We start from the raw sequence: 15,863 nt of genomic DNA on the forward strand, positions 1-15,863 counted from the left end.
GTTTTAACTTCGATCTTCCCTTAAACTTCACCCTAAAAGTAACTTCCTTACCTGAATAATTGAATGCTAATTTGGCATTAGAATACAAATGTAAATTAATTCAGGCTAGCATTAGTGTGTACAAGTGTTACGATGTATTTGTGCGCATGTTTTGAATGTGCCAGTCTCGCACATTCAGACACATGCAGGTGTCTGATATTAGAATGAAGGTAGCCTGTGCATAATTCAGTTGAACCTGTCTCCTTTAGTCTCCTAAATCTCTCTCCCTCTCTCTCTCTCTTACTCCTATCCTCATGTAACCCTCTTTTAAAATGTGTCTCTCTCTTCCTTCCCCCTCGGTATGTGTGTTTGTGTATTTATGAAGCTCTTTCAGAGCTTTAACCTTCACAAGACAATAAGGGGAAACACATTTGGTTGGATGTTGATAAATCACAAATATGTTTCAAATGAGCCCGCGAGAGTAGGGGAGGAAGTCGGGATAGTCAATGGTGGTTGGGTCAAAAAATGACAGTACCTTCACCCAGGAGACTGCTGTTCTTGTCCAGTGTGAACCAAGTACTTTGCTTGATTTGTTTCAATTGTATAGTAACTTTAAGGTAAATCATGAAATTTTTTCCTAAAGTAGATTTGTTGCCTAAAATTAACAAAGTAATTTCGTTGCAGTTTGTTTCAATTTACAATGTTAACCGCGTGTTTCAAACTGTTACCGTAATCCGAGAGAAAATATGTTTCTCTCAAAACATTAATTGAAAGTGCAAACTAGTTGTATGAGAATGTCATTTTGTAGGAGACAGGGTTGCCTTCCTCTTAGTAATAGCTCATTATACCGGGCCTGCACACACACCACAGTTTTGGGAAATTACTTGAACACTGTATTCCTCAATTATGCATGAATGCAACGTTAAAGCCCTAATTAAATAAATGTGGTGACTTCTTCATCGTATTACTTATCTTGTTCTTTATCCAGAAATAAATGGATGATGGAAGGAATTAACAGAGGCTCTAATGACCTCTTGGTGTTCTATTAGTCATGAGGAAAACCTTCTCGTGAGATGTTATCCACCTGCTCGTTATCTCAGAGGACATGCATATACACACATACTGTAGGCCACTTCTTTTTGTGGTTTAGGACCATGCAACCGCTAGTGCATGTTCACGGCACTGGTGTATCTTTACATGACCAATAGTTTGTTTTTGTAATCTTGGGACCAAAGGGTCTACATTTCCAGGTTACCAACAGACACTACTGCAGTACTCTGTAAAAGAAGTTGTAAAAGAGACTGGATGAGGATCAATCAATCAGCTCCACTCTCGTTCTCTTTAAAAGCATTACACGCTTCATATAGACTTCTATAGCTGCACCACAAAAGCCTTTCAGAGTACACGGATGTCGTCCAGGTGGTGCGCCATTTTAAAGCACAAGTATTCTGTATGGCACCAGATTTAACCATTTTCTAATCACAGTAATCAACTGAGAGCAGATCCTTCACTCGGCCCTCCTCACAACAGCCATTTTGACATGTCATAGCAGGGTAAACACAGCTGTAACTGATAAAACTAATTAAGGTTCCATTCCATTTAGTGTCACAGTCAATCCAGTGAGCCAGCAGCACATTACCAGACCCCGGGCCTACCGAAATAGAACAGGGCCATAATTGATGTTATAAATCACACCTGTGTGGGGAAATATTTTCTGTTGGGGAAAAAAAAAATCAACTCTATTAGCTTCGTTAGCATAATTCAGTGAAAATCCTCACTCCATAATGGATTGAAGTTAGTGTTTCTGGTTAATTGAAATGATCAAAGCTCAGGACAGATATATTAGTATACATTTCAGTGTTTACATTAAAAATGCCTGTACAAACGTATTTGCATTGATCTATATTTTTATAAAAGTCAACGTTTCAGTAACAATGTAACAAGGACCTTTCTCAAGGTCTTTGTTATCCACATCTTACTCTCAGCCATAAACATTGTCTAAAAGAGGGCTGTGTGCACAAGCAGTTGAGGGGGCTAAAGCACTGTGTTCCCAGTTGTGCCTTATGTCAACATCTGATCAAAGCGGCACACACACGAACACACACACACACACACACACACACACACACACACACACACACACACACACACACATATATACATACATACATACATACATACATACATACATACATACATACATACATACATACATACATACATACACTAAGAAAAACACAAGCATAAAAATGCACACAGATGAATGTATTGGGTTGCTTTAGTGTACCCTCAGGGTACTGAGTAAGCCAGCTTCTTGATGGTCCCCTGATCGTTACAAATTATCACATTGCATCAGTAGAAAATCCCAAATAAACCTTTTTAATAGGCTTCTCCTCAGTAATGCAGTAAATGGGCATCTTATCCTAGAGGCCAATGGGTTTATCTTGGTCTACAAAGCCCCTGATACAGACGTTTGGGGTGCGAGTTGCAGCACTGGAGCAAGTAAAAGGTTTTTCATTGGTATGAATAGTCAGAAATACGCAGTCAGAAACAGGAATATCACTATTGTGGACATTGTGCTACTCATGAAACAGTGATTCGTTTTCATAATAATGTGTTTTAAATTTTGTAACATGTTATACACTGCACATGACTGAAATGTTGATTCATGAATAATGTATTTCCTTAGTTGCATCATGTGATTTAAAAAAAAAAAATATTATAACTCAAGCCAGTAACAACGTTTAAAAAAACCAAACTCTGATCTGATGAGTTTTTTGCAATCTGTCTAAAGCTTGAGGTTCTCTACCATAAGCATCAATCTGCTATTGTCACAGACATTCTGACGTGTCTGACAGAAAAAGCAGGTGTAATCAATTAGATTGATTATTGCTGCATTGCATTAAGGCACTAGTTCTAGAACCGGTATTGTGCATGCTAATTCACTAGGACACTTCAGTTGAGCCTTCATTAAGTTCCACCTGTTCATTTCCTGCAATGGTAGTAACAATGGCTATAATCTTGTTTGAAGATATGGGCTAATAATGCTTGGTCCTGCCAATATAATATCAATATTATTTTATATTTCCTATCACTAACTTTTTACCACAGTTTTAACAAATGCAAAATAGCAAAGCAAAGTTATTACAGTATGATTTCCCAGACTGATTTTCAAACAGCTGCAGTTCATTGTCACATTTTCCACGAACATCAAACCAAACTCGGATATTGTGAAATATTTCAATAAGCTCGTCTGACTATTGCAGTATTCATTTCATCATTTGTGTCCACATACATTCTCCACATTACATGCAGTGTCTACTTTCTTCACGCGTGACAAAACAAAGCAGGATGTGAGAAAAACAAAAATCTGAGCGAAGCCTCATCAAAAAAAATAAGAATTGTCTGTCAGTGCATTATCGGTGGAAGAAGGTAACGTTTTTTCTGCTTGATGTCAAGTTAAGTTTTCGGTGATTGGTGTACGTCAGATGTAAAAGTACATCGATATCCCCAGCCTGAAGAAAAACGAAGCTCAAGTGTTTTGATACTTGCGAGATGCCGTACTTCACAATCCGGAAGCACTGCTGCTGTCATCTAAACAAACAACATGTAAGTAACATTTGGACAATAAAGACTTTACGTATTCATTTTTTTCACAGTACTTACTGTGACGTTTGTGCAAGGGCCGCTACGTTTTATTTTAACAGTCAAAGACGCAGCATTAAAATGTTATGTTAGCTAACCAGGTAACGAAAAGTCAGCAGGGAGGCTATGCAAGTTAGCAAACTTCTCGGCTGCAGTGCCACATAGTCACAAATTCACCGCAGGGCCTCTGTCACTTTCATTTGGGTGATACGTTGCTAATATTTTATTAGTTTATGTCGACTATTTTGCTGTTTATCATTGCGTTAACGTTAACCAGATTATCATTGTGATCTAGCATATCATACTGTAGCTTATATTCAGACATTGTATCTCGTATTACAGGAATATGTAAACTGATTATAGAACAACAAAGAAGCTAACATTGTCGTCATTTAATGAGTTTGTTCATTGTTTGTTTTAATGTAATATTTACCAATTCGTCTGGACATGAGTAGCTAAGAGGTGTAACATGTATCAGTTTAATTAGCCTGACATTTGGATTTAAAGCTACTTAGTAACTTTAGTAACACTGCTTTTTGAATTGTTCACAGGGGCTGATTGTGGAGAATGTCATTAAGAGGCGTTGTCCTCCATATGCAAACCTGTGCAAGTCAGACTGGTGACTGGAAGAAATTAACTGTATTTGGTTAAGCTTTTTTTTTAAATCAGCCATGGCTCGGGAGGAAGAGGAAGAGGAGCTGACGGTTGAGGAGCCCAAGGAGGTGGACATGTTTACCTCCGTGTGTTGCCTGGGCTACCTGTCCAGCGTCAACCTCCTCGTGGCGGTATGCGTTGGCATGTACGCGCGCTGGGAGGTGACGAGTGAACCAATGATCCTGGTCATCTTCATCCTGGGCCTCTTTGTCCTGGGGATTGCCAGCATCCTGTATTACTACTTTGCTATGGAGAAAGCTAGTCTCAGCTTGTTCCATTTGTGGTGTGGCTTCTTGCTTGGCCTTCTCTGCTTCCTCAACAGCTCCAGCTTGAATTCAAATGTGAAGGAGCTGGTCGCCAACTATCTCCTGTTGGCCAGTGTAATCATGAAAACAATGTGGGCTTTAACTGAGCGAATATGCAGCTCAATCCGTAACAAACCCACCTTGCTCACATCGACTGAGCTACTGGAGCTCCTGGGATTTGGCATTGCCAGCACTGCCATGCTTCTTCACAAGTCAGTGGCCATTATAGGTTTGGTGGTGGCCCTGGGGGCTCTCATTGTGGACCTGAGGATGAAATCCCTTCTGGCTTTGCCTAACCTGGTCAGTTTTGCCTTGGTCACCTCTCTTGTGTTTTTCCAGGCCTTAGGCATCACAGCCAACCCGTATGCTTTAGGCTGCTACATGGGCAGGCTGCTGTGTGAGCCTGTGTTGGATGTGTACTTCAGTGTGCTGGGGCCCAGCGAGCGCTGGTTACCAGTGCTCTCCCTTGGGACGGTGTGGAGGAGGCTGTCTCTGCTGCCGCTGAGTCTGACGGAGCTGGCCTTCTTTGTCCTGGCTGCCTTAAAGGTACACTCAGCGTTTTGCGAATGTTCATTATACAAGTCTTTAGAGCTTTCATGTGACTTTCAAACTCAATAATTTCTTACAGTTTGTAACTCTTTGTTCTGCAGTATTTATGAATGATGATACAGCTTTTTGTATTCCTCAGTTAGAAATGGTAATTCTGTATTTCACACTTTTCTCTTGCCTCACATAGCTTGGCCACTTGGAGCTCTGGTATCTGGTGATTCCAGGCTTCTGTCTGTTTGGCCTTTTCTGGTTTATCTGCCACATAATTCTGCTGATGACAATATGGGGCTTCCACACCAAGTTGAGTGAATGTCAGAAGGCTTGGCAGGCTCAGCGATCCAGAAGCCGGAGTCTCAACCAAGTCATGGCCTCCAGGGGCATCCGACACTTCTGCCTCATTTCAGAACGGCTGGTGTTCTTTAGTATGCTGTCAACGGTCATACTGGGTGCTGTGTCCTGGCAGGTAAGAGACACAAGAGAGAATACTACTACTTTAACTCATATCATGAATATTATCATCATAAACTATTATAGGAAAGTTTGCAAAGCGTCTGAAGATATAAAATAAAGTGTATTTTGTTCAGTGTTTTTATGCATGCATCATTCTAGTCATTGTAAACATCATAGATCATGGCGAGGGTCCTGTTTTCTTTGTCTTACAGCTATAGCACTTTGAGTTTCATGACAAGTTCTCTATAAACATATCATTTACCCCATGTTATAAACTCTGAAGAGAGATGCTAGTGTCTCTGTGTAGTTAGTAGTTGCTCCCCAAGCAGAGGCACTTCTGCTCTCATGCAGAACCAATTTAATTAGCACTTTAATATCCCTATCTACTTGAATAAAGAGCAGCAATAACTTATTTAGCCTTATTAGACGTTTACCTTGTCAGAGTCTCATGGGCCTGAGTCCTAATTTGAAATCTGCACATTGTTGATGTCAGTTGCAAATTTGCCTGAGTAAGTGGGCTGTCTGCACTCGTTTGTGTTTAGCTCCTGTTATGTGTTTTTTGTTTTTTTTTATGTTTTACAGCTTTTTAATACCTTTGCTGTTGGAATACAGTAATATTATACACACGAAACACAAAAACGACAATGCTCCTTGTGAGCGTCCCCCTACTCCCATAGCTTGAGATCAACTTCTGCAAACCAGTTCTCTATCTGTGAGAACCACTACTCGTTTGCATTATATTTTGAATTCCTCCCTTTCCACTGTATTGTGCTTTCTCTGCTTTCAATACTATATTCAGACGTTGGAGAATATAGTATTTTGCATTTAAGCAGTAAACAACTTCATAAAAGTTAAATGAAGGAGTGTAACCCATTTTTCACTCCGGGCATACCTTGGGCAGTTCAATATATTATGCAAACTCAAGTGTGGTTCCACTTAAGCATGCAGGTATTGATTTGCATTCTTGGATTCATTGCCATGCTATGAAATCAGAGTAGCTTTTTGAGGATGCTGTATTGCATTGCATGCCAGCACAGTGACTCAAGAAAGTGATTGCCTAACGGTGCTTTGCAGCACAATATCTGCTTTATGTTTCTACTTGGTAATAGGTATTTGTGTGAGTATTTGAGTGTATCTGCAAGTTGACTTTTAAGCATTAAAATCTAAAGAATAGAAACTACAAGATATAAGGCAACCCAGAGAGTGCAGGCTCATACACTACAGTAATCATTCTGTTATGGATGGATCCTTTTGATGTTTAGTCTGCTGTCGTACACTGCATCTTGCCTTCATTTAGTTAGGTCCTGTCATGTTTTGTCCTGCCGTAATAACACTGTCAGTCCCGTATTGTGTAACTCATGCAAAGTGTCACCACCAATTAGCTGGGTCTGTTTGCTTTGGTGCAAGCTGTAAGTGATGAATGAAAGTGACTCCGATTCTTTTGCTTCTTGCAGCCCTCCAACGGCCTCTTTCTCTGTGCTCTGCTGGTGGTGCTGCCTTTGGAGTCTCTGACCCACGGCTTGTTCCACGAGCTGGGCAGCTGCCTGGGGGGAACCTGTGTTGGCTACGCCCTGGTCATACCTACCGCTTACTGCAGGTACTGAAGAGAAGGGACACAGGAATGTATGCATGCAGATACATGCAGTAGCAGCAAGCAACAGCATAGCCTTCAAGTGAGTAGTGAGGCAGTGGGCATGAAGCAAAAGAGTGACCAGAGCACTGACGGCTTAAGCGCACTGCCATGGTAAAGAAGGTCTGGACTACAGCAGCAACAAAACGCACCTCATTCACACATAAACATCCCCCCCCATGCATCACAGGCGCGGGTAAATATGATCGCTCATTCCAACTCCCTCCTCAGTTAACACAAAACCAACTGGATAAATAGGCCAATAACTATGCATAAACATGGCGCTAATGTTTGGGCCCTTAAGGGATCATCCCAGTGCTCCCTCTGCAGCATACCAAGTTGTTCAGCTGAAACAGTTAGCCATTAGTTGCTGCTGCCCCTCCCAATGCCCTTTCAGTTGGCGTAAGTGTTTTTTTTTTCATTTAACAGCCGATATAGTTTTGATGATGCCGACACATCTCCTCCTCCTAAGCAGCAAGAGCTAGCCGTCAATTATACATGAGTGTTTCCATATTTGCCTTTAGAGCTTTTTGGCTGGCATATATATATGTATATGACCACACTCTGGATATTGAACCTTTTAGCTGATAGTCAGCTCTAGCATTCAGAGGGGATGCCCGCCGTAATGTTTAACTCTCCAGGTGATTTTGGATGCAGGCCCATGTCCTATTGGAGCCGTAGATGCTCTGTATGCGAGGCTGCATGTGCAGGGTCCATTGGGAGGACTGCGAGCATGATGAGAATGCAGCCGTGAATAATGGGCTGTTTGATGGCTGCAGATCATGTTTTCACAACGACAAGAGCCCCACGGGGAGATCAGAGAGATATGGGTGAGAAGGGGAGGTGTGCTGGCTGAAATGGGGGAGGGCGAGATGACAGGATGGGGTTGGGACATGAGGAGAGGGCTGAGGTTGTAAACAGTGAGGAGGGGTGGCGGTAAAAAACGAAAAAGGACAGACAGACAGGAAGGGGAGGAATTGTGAAAGAGGGGTGGAGGAAAGGACATGATGAAAGAGAGAGTGTAACGGGGGGAAGATGCGGTTTGAATTCTCAAACTACAAGCCTTCACTCCCCTGGGCGCCGTGAGATCTGAAAAGATTAGATGGGTTTAGGTGAACGGTGAGCTTGGCAAGCCATGCAGAGGTTGCAGCATGACCAAGTGTGCTATATATATATATTTTTTTTAGCAGACGTATAACACGGAAAGCTAGCTAACACAAGAAGTGTCCACATTTAGATGAAGACAAACTTCCGCCCATCCTTCTCAAGGGGAGGTTGAAGGTGATAATGGGAGCGCGGAGCATAATGTGACGGCAGAGTTATGCAGATGTCTGGAAGAGTGAAGAATGGCTTTGCCATTCGCTTGGCCATGAATAACATCAAGCCTATTGATGGGAAGAAAATGTATGGCTGCACTGAGTAGATGCTAGCCTTGACTGTGTGTGTGTGTGTGTGTGTGTGTGTGTGTGTGTGTGTGTGTGTGTGTGTGTGTGTGTGTGTGTGTGTGTGTGTGTGTGTGTGTGTGTGTGTGTGTGTGTGTGTGTGTGTGTGCGTGCGTGCGTGTGTGCGCGCGCGCCCCCTCTGTTATCATCCACTTGTTATTATCAGTCACACACTTTAAAAAAAAAAAAAAAACACTTTTCCCTCAACTATCTTTAACCTCGGTTCCCATTCTCATTTCTTGTCACCCTGCTCAATTCTCCTCTACATATCCCTTCCTTTTTTTCATTCTTGACTTCCTTTACTTCCCTGAGGCGAATGTCATTTCCTTCAGCAGTGATCTACCGCTCCTACCCCTTCCATCTCTCCCCCCCATCTCCTCTCATCCTCTGTTCTCTGTCTCCTCTCCTCCCGCTGATGCAGACTGCTACTCCTCCGCTCTCTGTCTCTTCTCCTCGGGTGTGTCAAACTATCAACTTCTCACTCATTCATGTCTCTTTTTCTTGTGGCCCATCTGTCTGCTTTCGACAAGCCACCTAATTTGAGTCTCTCTCGGAGAAGATAAAAAAAAACGATTTAAAATCCGAGTATTCCTCACATGATCTCATCTCTATTTTACATCCAGCGCCGATGGCCAGCCCACTCTCCTACCACCTGAGCAGGTCCAACAGCTGAACATGCGCTCAACGGGTATGCTGAACAACGTGCAGCGCCTCTTCTCCCACCACATGATCCAGACGTTTGGTTGCGACTACTCCACCAGCGGTGTTACGCTGGAGGCCTTGCAGACAAAGCTACGCAGCTTCCTGGAGCTTCGTACAGAAGACGGGCCTCGTCACGACACCTATCTGATTTTCTATAGCGGGCATACACACAAAGGCACCGGTGCTTGGGCCCTGGCAGGTAAGAGCCCCCACGTTTTTTATTTTTTTGCTTTTACTTTACCTTCTTGGTAAAATGATCAGGCGTCGTGGTTAATTCCCTTCTCTTATTCGCTCAATTAATTTCTGGGGATGTATTACTTAGACCAGTGATTTTCATGCTTATTTCAGCTGACACTGATATTTTTCATTTTACTGCAATACCACCATGTGCTTAACATTCTAGGCGAGGCCAGGCTATTTTAATTATGTAGCATATTTCATGACAGGTACACTCAATGTGCCTTATATTAAAGTGCATTCAGCAATAACTAGCATGAGATTATAATGAATTAGATATGAGAACGCCCACCTTCCAAAATCCATGACAAACCATTCTACTCTTCCAAACTACTACCAGTAGAGTTGACCTATTATTCCAGAGATTGATTTTGGTATATCCAATTTGAAAGAATAGAAATTACAATTTGATTAAAACATATTATCACATGTCGAGTCAGGTGCAACAGCCGGACATTACAGATTGAGTATGTGTGAAAAAGTAGTTGGCAAGTGAGCAGAGTCAAAAGCTAGTTCAAATATCAAATAAACAGGTTCAAGTTGAAATTGTTTGGTAAACGTATTGCATAAATGGCCAGGTCTGCAACACTGACAGCCTGTCCCGTCAGGCCTACCTCTAAAGGCCAAAGCCACTCCCCCAAAATTCTCATAATGACCATAAACACACAAACACAGTACTCACAGCTGTCAAGCTAGCAGCTTGTGGAAGACTACGGTGATGTGCAATGAGTGTCCGAGCATTGTGCGCGCAGGTAGACTGGCAGGTAGAATCCTTCGACAGCCACAATTGATTTATTGATTGCTGTTGCGATGTAATGACAATTTCAGCATATATATAACATAAAACGTTTTTTAAGATTACCAACCCTAGCTTTAATTAACTTAAGAAGATGAGCACAGTCACTTTCACTTGGAGCAAGAATCATTTATTTAGGCATTTGTTGCATTTTGTTCTTCTATGAAAGCTTCCCTGCAGGATGCTGAGAGCATCAGTTGCTCAGATGATTCAGGTGAAAACTGTTTTTGTAAACATCATAAAGATTTAATTTGCGACTGTCAATCTTCACAATGAACTGTGGGTTGGATATCTCTTTAAAGTTGGCTAGTAGTTATCACACATTTTCAGTCAGTTATTACTGAAGATTCGACTCAGAGTTGAGTACAACAAATATTGAACACAAAAGCAGCATTTACTGCAAAGCTGTTGTGTCAGAAGGCATTAAGTAGATCTTGTATTCTCTCTGCAGACTCAGTTTTCATTACAGTCTGATTTCCATTCTTTTCATTTCCCCTCCTCTCTGTTAATCAGAGTTCAATATGCCGAGATCAGACGAGTAAGCCAAAAGGGTTGAAAATTGCTGTGAAGGACAGAAGTTTGGTTCCAGTAGAGAAGATTCTGTGACGGGTTCAGACGGTCCGCTGTGACATTCCCTCGACAGAAATGAGAATCACAGCAGGTTAACGCCGTGTCAGCTCCAGCGCCTCTGTTCAGAGATTACTTGACGCATTATCTCTGCGTGTTGCTGCAAACAAGAAAACAAAAAAATCCCCCATTGGAAAGATAATCATTTCCCTCTGTCACCATCCTGAATGGACCTTTTCAGTTGGTGTTCAGTGGGTAATTGGACACATTTTTAAAAAAGTGGGCTTGTTTTGGCAGAAATCCCAATTGAGAAAAGTTGCAGATTTAAAGTCGTATTATCATTGTAATTGTGAAAACTTTGTGCGACAGTGTTCAGTCCTCAATTATACAGGGATCCATGAAAGAACTAGTTTGGCTTTACTCTGTTTATCATCGTGGATACTTACCTGCAAATTGCTTTAGTAATGCAACAGAAGTGTCTCTAAATCGGCTTGTTTTTTAGAGAGCTGGAAGGAGACCAATTTCATAGCCAAATATAAATCAGTCCTTTGCTCTTTGGCCAACAGTAGCAGTCATTTTTCTCCTTGGCTCTTATTTACTTACCTTGCACTTTATTACAGTAAATGATGATTTTGAGGAAACGGAAATAATTCGGTACATCTGTTGGCGGGGTACCACACAGCTCTCATATACACTGCCATCTGGGAATCAGCATCTTCATGCAATTTGTGTGGTTGTGAGGATGGTGGTTAGAGACAGACAGTCCCTCAAGTGAAAGTTGACAGATCTGATCCCTGCAAAGCCACAGTGTCCATCAACAGCCAGGTGTCCTGTTGAAATGTCCTTGAACACAACACTGGTTCTATAACCACAGCTGTTTATCTCGGCCAGTGAGTTTGGTGAATATAGTTTTAGCAAAGTAAAACATAAAAATGCAAATATGTGGTTCAAGGAGACTTTATAATATACAAATCACAGGGGTACTAACTTGAACGATGATTTATTATTCCGTCCTCCTCTCCTGCAGGAGGTGAGAGCGTCCACCTGGCCCAGCTGCTGGAGTTGTGGAAGGAGAAGAACGTGGGCCACTTCTCCCGCCTCATCCTCGTTTTGGACACGGAAAACTCCCTCCCCTGGGTGAAGGACATCCGCAGGGTGGATGGCATCTACGTAGCCGTGCAGGGGGCTGAGCTGTCCGCCACCAGGGTGGACCCAGAGCCCGGGGATGTCCCCCTCCTCGGGGACTTCACGGCCGAATGGGTGGAGTTCAACTGCAACCCAGACAGCGACACCCAGTGGTCGGAAAAGGGAAGGACCGTGACGGCGGCATACGGCGTGTCCAAGCGCTGGAGCGACTACACGCTTCACCTGCCCACTGGAAGCGATGTGGCCAAGCATTGGAAGACCCACTTTCCCAAGTCTACGTATCCCATGGTGCACCTTTCCAACTGGTGCTGTGGCCTCAACCTGTTCTGGGTGTGTAGCGTGTTCCTGCGCTGCTTCAGGAGGTGTAAGCTAGCTTGGTTCCCACCGGCTGTACTGGACACTGGGCAGGGCATTAAACTGGTGCACTCTTAGGTCATGACAGAGATTGACATGTACATTGTGATGCCGGTGTTTTTGAACAGCTGGGAACGAGGTGTTTATAGAAAGGAAAAGTTATACACCAACATGCACACAGGTTTTACCCCATGAGTACAAGGTGGCCTTCTGTCAGAAAGGTTGTTCAACAACTTCCAAATTCATTTTTGCATTATGTATAATTGCTATAATGCAGAGATGTTGTGCTGGTAATTTAATGTCAAAACATGAGCTCAATATTATATTGTGTAACCCAAAATGAGGTGAAAAATCACAGAGAGCATGCTTTTATGGTTCGAGATATCACAATTATGGTGAATAGAACTATGTTAAGTACGTAACTGGGTTCTTAATATATAATGAGGTATTTGTATAAGTTTATTGGATTTTGGGCCTGTGTTATATATTATGTTTTTGAATACTATTTTGCCATTACTGCGTAATTATTTTTTTTGGAAAAGTTTACTGGTTATCTCTTTTGTTACGACGTTTAATGATTTTCAAAATCTTAACGTCTTAAAGTGCCTTGAAGATGGATTTGGGGTGATCTTTAATATGGTGGCCTTATTTTTATTTTTATTTTTTTTAACATACAAATATGTGTGTATAGCTCCGTGCCTCTTGTTTATATCTGAGAATTTGAACTTAATAGACTTAAACTGTGTGAGCGGGGAGGGATTTCAACAGGATGGAGCAACGATGGCTGCTGTGGGACTGAACTCGGTGACCCTCTGGTTACAGGACCGTCTAACCACGAGGCCGACTTGACACTCGCTGTGGGATCGTTCCCTCATCACTTTCCAACCTTCCAGATATGCATTTATTCCTGAATTGAACCAAGACAGATGCTTCAGCTTGAGGCCTTGTATTATCGCTAGACATTGGCCCTGTACTCTGCCTCAGCCTGTAAATTTACACAAATGAGTTCAAGTTGAAGAAGTCATTTGCTCTGTACAAACACGGCACATTCAAGTTTTCTAGCTGTCATCCTTGCCACGCTTTGAAAAAGTGACTTGTCATGAATAACGACAATTCAAGAAGCTCCCAATGCTTTTTATTGGTGCACTGACCTTAAGAAGTCCTATTGACTATTTTTTATTTTCTACTTTATTGGCTGTGTTGGATCTCTCTCCTACACATCCTTAAACTCTGGAGTGGATTGCTGCCTTAATGGTGTCAAGTGGCTTTTTCCACACGTTCGTTCCCCTTGTGCCTCACTTGAGTTATGCCTGACTATGTCGAAATTAAACTCTGATAATAAACTGATTAAACATTTCTGCCTGATGTATGTATGAGAAATGTAGGGAGGGAATAAAATACATTTGAGTTTAATTACTTAGAAATAATAGAGGAGAAAAACAATGGTGGTAGACAATCAGCTAGGCTCATTTAACATGGCTGGCTTTACAGACACTGAACAAATATAGACTCTGCTCTGTGGAAACGCCAGCATTGCCTGGCAAATATTAGGTTTGTGAGCTGAAGAAAAATGAGAGTGTAAAGGGAAAATGAAACAATACATGACACAGTATCTCTGAGGGATTTGTTCTCTGAGCTTTCACCTCGGCTGGTCCCGGTGCCTAGCTGGAAATGTGTCCAAGGCGCTGCTGGGTGTTTTACCGCTTTCAGAAAGCAGGGCTGTGGCTTGGCTCATGCCTGAAGGGCGCTGTTCGGCACAGAGCAATGTTTGGTGAGACTTTAGAGAGATGAAAGTGGACGTTTGAAGAAAAGCTTCGTACCGACTTTCATCCATAAAACGTTAACGGGGAGCGCACAAGAAAAGAATGACAAGCACCGTGCTTAGTTTGCTGTGCTTAAGTGCTGTAAATATCAAACCATTAGGCAGGTATGAGCTATAAGATGAGTATTCACAGTGGCAATTAGTGGAAAGGAGATGAGTATAAATGCCGTCTTGTGTGGGCGTTCTCCTCATTGCTGCATAGCCTCCAAGCTGTGGTTATAGCTAAAGTCAGGGATTCATGTATATAGTGGGGAAATTAGATTACGGGCCGGATTCATCTCCTAAACTGGATTAGGTAATAAGAGTCGGCCGCCTCTGAGGCCCATGAGGTTGTGCTGAGTCAGAGCACACACACATTTACTCTGATGCATGCACAGATACGACCGCACACAACAATTCTCTACTGCTTTTCCCTTTTACTGTTTCACTACAGCTGAGCCTCATGTCTGTGGGTAATTACAGCCTGTCATGGGATATTATTTTGGGAAATAACTGCTTGTATAGCCAAAGTTGCATCTTGGCATTGGGACTGGAGCAGCAAGTACATCGGCTGTTCCTCTATTATTGTTTATTCAAATGCAATTTTAACTTTAACCATGCTTAAAGCCAGTTGTTTTGTGTTTAACCAATGGTCTATTCATTATTATAAAGGCTGTCTGCAGAGGAGACTTTGTTTGATAAGAGATCATTTGCTTTCTGTGATTTTAAAGCTTAAACAAGCTTAATGTGCTGCCATTTTTTCAACTTATAGGCATCCTTCATCACTTTCACAGCTCAGTGACATACAGCAGGCATCCTCTTAAAGCTAAATGTACTAGATCCAGTACATAAATGCTGAATGTCCCCTTTTCTCTTCCTATCCTGGAACAGAAGGGAGTAATGGGATGAGCGATTACGGATTCAGCAGCATCACTGTTCCAACTTTTGCGCCCTGCTTTTCAGGAGGCCTGCTGGCTGTGGCTCACAGTAGGTCGACATTGAAATGTCAAAGCCATTATCTCAAATTACAAGGGCTGAGGATGCGCTTAGCGGCCGTTTAACCATGCAACACTCGCTAGTATGCAGACAATCATTTGGAAGAGGCTGCCAAAATGCGCCTGCTCGCAGGTTTCCTTTTCAACATAGCACTTTCTCTAAAACCCATATGGTAATTTCATATCGGATAGTTTGCATCAGACACTACGTTGTTTTGCATATGATTAACTTAAGAGCTGTCACAATATCAGGTTTTCACTACACGATTATCTTGGAAAAGAATTCCTGAAAATATCTCTCTATAGAAAATATAATTACATATGCTATCAGTAAAAAACATATATATATTTTATTCTCTTTTGGCAAATGAATTACACTCAAATAATACATATAGAGAGGTGAAGAGTCTGTAATACTGGTATATCACGACACTCCTAATTAACTTCCTGCAATGATACTTCAATGAATTGAATGTGCTTATTTGCTTTCTTTCTGAGAAGTAGATGAGAATATTGTTAGGCTACCATTCATACAGCTTGTATGAGTGTAGCTGGGGCCACCTGCCATTTAGATTAGCTTAACGTAAAACCTGCTACATATTTGAAATAAA

At 42.0% G+C, this 15,863-nt stretch overlaps 1 protein-coding gene across 1 annotated transcript; it reads left to right on the forward strand.

Annotated features, from left to right (window-relative positions):
• Positions 1 to 3,539: 3,539 nt before the first annotated feature.
• tmem168a (transmembrane protein 168a) lies at positions 3,540 to 13,812 on the forward strand. Its single transcript, XM_068716820.1, has 6 exons — positions 3,540 to 3,588; positions 4,176 to 5,129; positions 5,320 to 5,595; positions 7,037 to 7,179; positions 9,278 to 9,555; positions 11,984 to 13,812. The coding sequence occupies exons 2-6, from the start codon at positions 4,296 to 4,298 to the stop codon at positions 12,532 to 12,534; spliced, it is 2,082 nt and encodes a 693-aa protein (XP_068572921.1). The 5' UTR covers positions 3,540 to 3,588; positions 4,176 to 4,295; the 3' UTR covers positions 12,535 to 13,812.
• Positions 13,813 to 15,863: the final 2,051 nt, after the last annotated feature.

Source organism: Cebidichthys violaceus, unplaced genomic scaffold (genome assembly GCF_023349555.1).
Source record: "Cebidichthys violaceus isolate CVI_PGR_0920_01 unplaced genomic scaffold, fCebVio1.0.p SCAF_21, whole genome shotgun sequence".
NCBI classification, from domain to species: domain Eukaryota; kingdom Metazoa; phylum Chordata; class Actinopteri; order Perciformes; family Stichaeidae; genus Cebidichthys; species Cebidichthys violaceus.